This window comes from Aptenodytes forsteri, unplaced genomic scaffold, assembly GCF_000699145.1.
Source record: "Aptenodytes forsteri isolate BGI_AS27 unplaced genomic scaffold, ASM69914v1 Scaffold86, whole genome shotgun sequence".
Lineage (NCBI taxonomy): Eukaryota > Metazoa > Chordata > Aves > Sphenisciformes > Spheniscidae > Aptenodytes > Aptenodytes forsteri.
Window position 1 is genome coordinate 2,515,745 of NW_008795715.1, and position 4,912 is coordinate 2,520,656.

Consider the following 4,912-nt stretch of genomic DNA (forward strand, 5'->3'; position numbering starts at 1 on the left):
CTGAGGGCTCTGTGGGGCAAACTTGCAAGACTCCTCAATGTCCCCTCTCGCCTTAGATCCCTCAGCGCTGCTGTTGAGGCTCCCTAGGGAATTAAATCCTTTCAGGCCTACAGCACGTGGGGGCAAGTGTCAGGGCTCCTTGACGTGCCTGCTCTGTTCCCTCCGAGGAGGGGACTCTGTGACATCTCCGTGTCCTTACTTGCCTCAGGCCCGGTCAGCATGGCGGATGAGGAGATCGCTGCCCTTGTGGTGGACAATGGCTCTGGCATGTGCAAGGCAGGCTTCGCGGGGGATGATGCCCCCCGTGCTGTGTTTCCTTCCATTGTGGGGCGTCCCCGGCATCAGGGCGTCATGGTGGGCATGGGGCAGAAGGACAGCTACGTGGGGGATGAGGCCCAGAGCAAGAGGGGCATCCTCACCCTGAAGTACCCCATTGAGCACGGCATCGTCACCAACTGGGATGACATGGAGAAGATCTGGCACCACACCTTCTACAACGAGCTGCGCGTGGCTCCCGAGGAGCACCCCGTGCTGCTCACGGAGGCTCCCCTGAACCCCAAGGCCACCAGGGAGAAGATGACGCAGGTACCGTCACTCGCCCGCCGGCCGCCCCTTAACTCTCATCTTCTTCACAAACCTCCTTCTGTTGCGGCATCCGAGCTGCGCGTGGCTCCCGAGGAGCACCCCGTGCTGCTCACGGAGGCTCCCCTGAACCCCAAGGCCAACAGGGAGAAGATGACGCAGGTACCGTCACTCGCCCGCCGGCCGCCCCTTAACTCTCATCTTCTTCACAAACCTCCTTCTGTTGCGGCATCTTAAACCTGAGTTTGTTCTTTTTTTCTTTCTCCCGACATTTTCAGGGTTCTGTACTCCCGGCATTTCTTCCCTGACGCCTCAGGTTTCTTTCATTTGTGTTTCTGCCTGCGTTCTTTGCTTTTTTTCCTTCACACACTGGTGTTTCGTTTTTTTTTTCTTTGCATGTCGGCATGTGTGTTCTAACGTGGGTGCGAGTGACCCGGCTCGTTACTTGGCGCTGACTGATTCTCCTCTTCCTTCCAGATCATGTTTGAGACCTTCAACACCCCAGCCATGTACGTGGCTATCCAGGCTGTGCTGTCCCTGTACGCCTCTGGTCGTACCACTGGTATTGTTATGGACTCCGGGGACGGTGTCACCCACACCGTGCCCATCTACGAGGGTTATGCTCTGCCCCACGCCATCCTGCGCCTGGACTTGGCTGGCCGTGACCTGACAGACTACCTCATGAAGATCCTGACAGAAAGAGGCTACAGCTTCACCACCACAGCCGAAAGGGAAATTGTCCGTGACATAAAGGAAAAGCTGTGCTACGTCGCCCTGGACTTCGAGCAGGAGATGGCCACTGCTGCCTCTTCCTCCTCCCTGGAGAAGAGCTACGAGCTGCCCGATGGCCAGGTGATCACCATCGGCAATGAGAGGTTCAGGTGTCCAGAAGCCCTCTTCCAGCCCTCCTTCCTGGGTAGGTGTGGGCCAGGGCGGTACTGCCAGGGATGCCCCCACGGTGTGGGGGTTGACATGGCCAAAATGAGGTGCTGCGTGGGTACTAACGAGCTTGTGACTCTTCTCCCCAGGCATGGAGTCCTGTGGCATTCATGAGACCACTTTCAACTCCATCATGAAGTGCGACGTGGACATCAGGAAGGACCTGTACGCCAACACGGTGTTGTCCGGAGGCACCACCATGTACCCTGGCATCGCTGACAGGATGCAGAAGGAGATCACAGCCCTGGCGCCCAGCACGATGAAGATCAAGGTAAGGAATGCTCCCTCGTCCCGCAGCGGCCGGGGCCGCAGCCGCTGGGCCTGGCGGGGGGAGGCGGGAGAAGGCCGGGCCCCTCTGACGGCCGCACCGCTGCTCTCCCCTTGCAGATCATCGCCCCACCCGAGCGCAAATACTCCGTCTGGATCGGCGGCTCCATCCTGGCCTCGCTATCCACCTTCCAGCAGATGTGGATCAGCAAGCAGGAGTACGATGAGTCCGGCCCATCCATCGTCCACCGTAAATGCTTCTAAACGGACTGCTGGCAGGCGCGCCGCGCCTGCTGCATGAGTTGTCTCACTAGTATATGTTTGCCCAGGCAAATCTATACACCTCATGCTAGCCTCATAAAACTGGAATAAGCCTTCTTTCAAAAGAAACTTGCCCTTGGAAAGTCTCTACCTGATGTTAGACAAATGTCAGCACTGGATGGTCGAGCTGTCACTTGATTTGACCTTGTTACTCGAGCTAACCGTTCCCTCGGTGTACACCTGAGCGAAATACCCTGTACAGACCCACTCCTGGCCGCGGGGCTGGCCTGGCACCTCGCCTCGGAGGAGAGCCCACGCCTGACCGGGGCTCCCGCAGCTCGCTACACTGACAGTGGCCCGTCTCCCCGCGCCCCAGGCTGGGACCGGTGTGTACAGGGTATTTGGAGTCAGACTTGCCGTACATCCAGTGTGGAGTATTCCAGATTTCCCGTAGAGGCTGGTAGGAGTCCATCGAGAATTCACTTCTGTCGCTGCCGTTCTAGCAAGGTTGGGAAAACATATCGCGTCCGAGCCTTACGAACCAGTCTTCATTCTCCTCCCCACCCGTATCCCAGTCGACATCACGGGGCTGAAGTTACTCAACTTGAGTTGCTGAAACTTTGCATTTACACCTGTAAATTTATGCATCGTTTAATTTATGTAAGATTTTTGTACGTTGCCTTAATGTTCTCACATGACGGTAGGAAACCAAAATTTGTAAGTCATCCTAAAGTTGAGAAATTGTAATGCCCAACAGCACATCATTGTGTAAGGAAAATAAAAAAAGCGCTGCAGTAAACTCTACCTGGGGCTGTGTGTGCTGGGGGGTGCTGTCCCCGGGGGCAGGGTGGTGCTGGTGCTGCCTGGGTTTGTCCCCGCTGAGTGACAAGGGGGAGCGGGGATGACATGGGGCTGGAGCTGCTGGGCGACAAGGGGGAGCGGGGATGACACGGGGCTGGAGCTCCCTGCTCCTCTTGCCAAGGAAGCTGTTGGTGAAGCTGCGATGGCGCTTTTGGGCTGGAAATAGCTGTTTGGGTGCCAAGGTGGGGTCTTGGGGATGGAGGGGTGAGGGTGGGTGCTGCCCTGGGGCCCGGTCATGGTGCACTTCCACCCTGCCTGGGGCAAAGCTCCGGTGCTGCCACAAGAACTGGTTTGGCAGAGCTGCCTCCAGTGTGGTGTGTCCTGGTGCCATGAGCGGCTCCCTGGTGCTCTGGGCAAGGGTGTGCGGGGAGGGGACACCCACCCCCCACCCCTGGGCCAGTGTGGGGCTGGAGCAGGGCTTGCTACTTCCCTGGAGGGGGGGAGGTCCAGCTGCTGCAAAGCTGGGGGGGCCTGGGGCTGTGCCCCCCCCCCCCCCCTTCACATCACATTACATCTCTGTAAGAGGATCCCTGTGTGTGTTATAATCATGAACTAGTAGCTGGACTGTTCATGCCTGTCTCAGTAGGTTTGTCTTCAGTACCAAGATATGCTGAAGAGAAATGACCAAAAGAGGAATAGGTAAAATAAATAAAACGGCTGCTCTCCTTTCTGAGGGGAGAAAGAGGAGCCTGCCAATTAATTACAGTACCCAAGGTCAGGCGGCGCCGCTGCGATTAGGCCCTTGCCAGGTCTGCTGCGAACACGGCTCTGCTCGTCCCTGCCCTCACCCCGCTCGCCGCCCTCCTGCGCCGTGTCAAATGCGGGGTCGGCGCGGGGGCACCGGGGAAACGCACTGGAGCCCCTCCGTCATCCGGATCCCGTCCAGCAGCCGTAGGGCGCAGCCGGGCACGGGCTGCTACATCCTCCCGGTGCTGGGCCAGTTCTCTCCCAAAGCTGGCCTCCTCTTGCCCCCTTCCCCGGCACCCTCCGCCCAGCCCGGTCCCTGGGGACGCTGCCCACCAGCCCGTCCCCTGCACAGGCATCTCCAGCCGGGCCGATGCTCTTCCTCCCCTCTTCATCGGTGCAAAGCGGGCGTGCACCAAAGCACCCGGCGTCCATCATGGCCGGGTGTCGGGGCGGGTGGGATTTGCTCCAGGGGCACCCGGCCGGCGTCGAAGCCCTCGGGGTGCTTGGGGTGGCCACGGGCTTGTGCAGATCCGCACCCGCCTGCCCGTCCTCAGTGTCCCCAGGAGAGCGGGTGACTGTGGGCACGATGGATGGCCGTGACCGCCGAGGGGGACAGCGGCACATCCATCACCCGGGAAGGGGGGTGTGCAGCGAGGCCGGGGAGCACTGCCTGCTCGGGGTGGGCATCACCGTGCCGCAAGGACACCGGCTGCAGTGGGGGGGGGGGGAGCTGAAAAAACTGTGGCTGGGGGTGCTCGGGCAGCCCAAAGCAGTGCCCAGCGCCGGCCCGAGGCCCCTCTGCTCGCTGGCGAGCGCTGCCGTGCTGCACGGCACCAGCTGCACGGCACCATGGTGTGGTGAGCCGCAAGGGTGCTGTGCCGGGTTGTGCCGTGCCGGGTTGTGCCGTGCCGGGTTGTGCCGTGCCGGGTTGTGCCGTGCCGGGTTGTGCCGTGCCGGGTTGTGCCGTGCCGGGTTGTGCCGTGCCGGGTTGTGCCGTGCCGGGTTCGTGGTGCCGGGTTCGTGGTACCACGTCGTGTTGTGTTGGACCGTGCCATGTTGTGCCACGCTGCTCCCTGCCGCATTGCCCCAGGCGCGGCCTCCTGGCGTGTCCCACGGTGCCACCACTGCCCGGCTGTCCCCAAAGCATCCCCGTTTGTCCTTGCCTGCACCAAGGCCATCGGAGCTGGCCAGGGACACTGCGCAGCCCCCGGCTGTTGATTTGGGGGTGCGGGGAAGGTGGGGGTGGGCGTGCACTCCTCGTTGAGGGAGGGGGATCACAGGGGCAGGATGGGGCCGTGGCGGGGCACAGTTTCGT

At 60.8% G+C, this 4,912-nt stretch overlaps 2 protein-coding genes across 2 annotated transcripts in view; one reads left to right on the top strand and one right to left on the bottom strand.

Annotated features, from left to right (window-relative positions):
* The first annotated feature begins 214 nt into the window (after positions 1 to 214).
* ACTG1 (actin gamma 1) lies at positions 215 to 2,853 on the top strand. Its single transcript, XM_009283504.2, has 4 exons — positions 215 to 585; positions 1,060 to 1,498; positions 1,611 to 1,792; positions 1,909 to 2,853. Exons 1-4 carry the CDS (start codon positions 220 to 222, stop codon positions 2,050 to 2,052), a joined length of 1,131 nt encoding a protein of 376 aa, XP_009281779.2. The 5' UTR covers positions 215 to 219; the 3' UTR covers positions 2,053 to 2,853.
* Positions 2,854 to 4,147: 1,294 nt separating this feature from the next.
* The window catches only part of BAHCC1 (BAH domain and coiled-coil containing 1), a 9,200-nt gene continuing 8,435 nt past the window's right edge, over positions 4,148 to 4,912 (bottom strand). The window contains exon 4 of the mRNA XM_009283524.1: positions 4,148 to 4,306. Within this exon, the coding sequence (XP_009281799.1) occupies positions 4,148 to 4,306 (159 nt within the window). The remainder of the gene's footprint in view (positions 4,307 to 4,912) is intronic.

Bases quoted from the DNA above. Each gene is read 5' to 3' on its own strand.
- ACTG1 (XM_009283504.2), top strand. From the start codon at position 220: ATGGCGGATGAGGAGATCGCTGCCCTTGTGGTGGACAATGGCTCTGGC. The intron at 1,499-1,610 runs GTAGGTGTGGGC...TCTTCTCCCCAG, and splicing joins CTTCCAGCCCTCCTTCCTGG to GCATGGAGTCCTGTGGCATT. The intron at 1,793-1,908 runs GTAAGGAATGCT...CTCCCCTTGCAG, and splicing joins CCAGCACGATGAAGATCAAG to ATCATCGCCCCACCCGAGCG.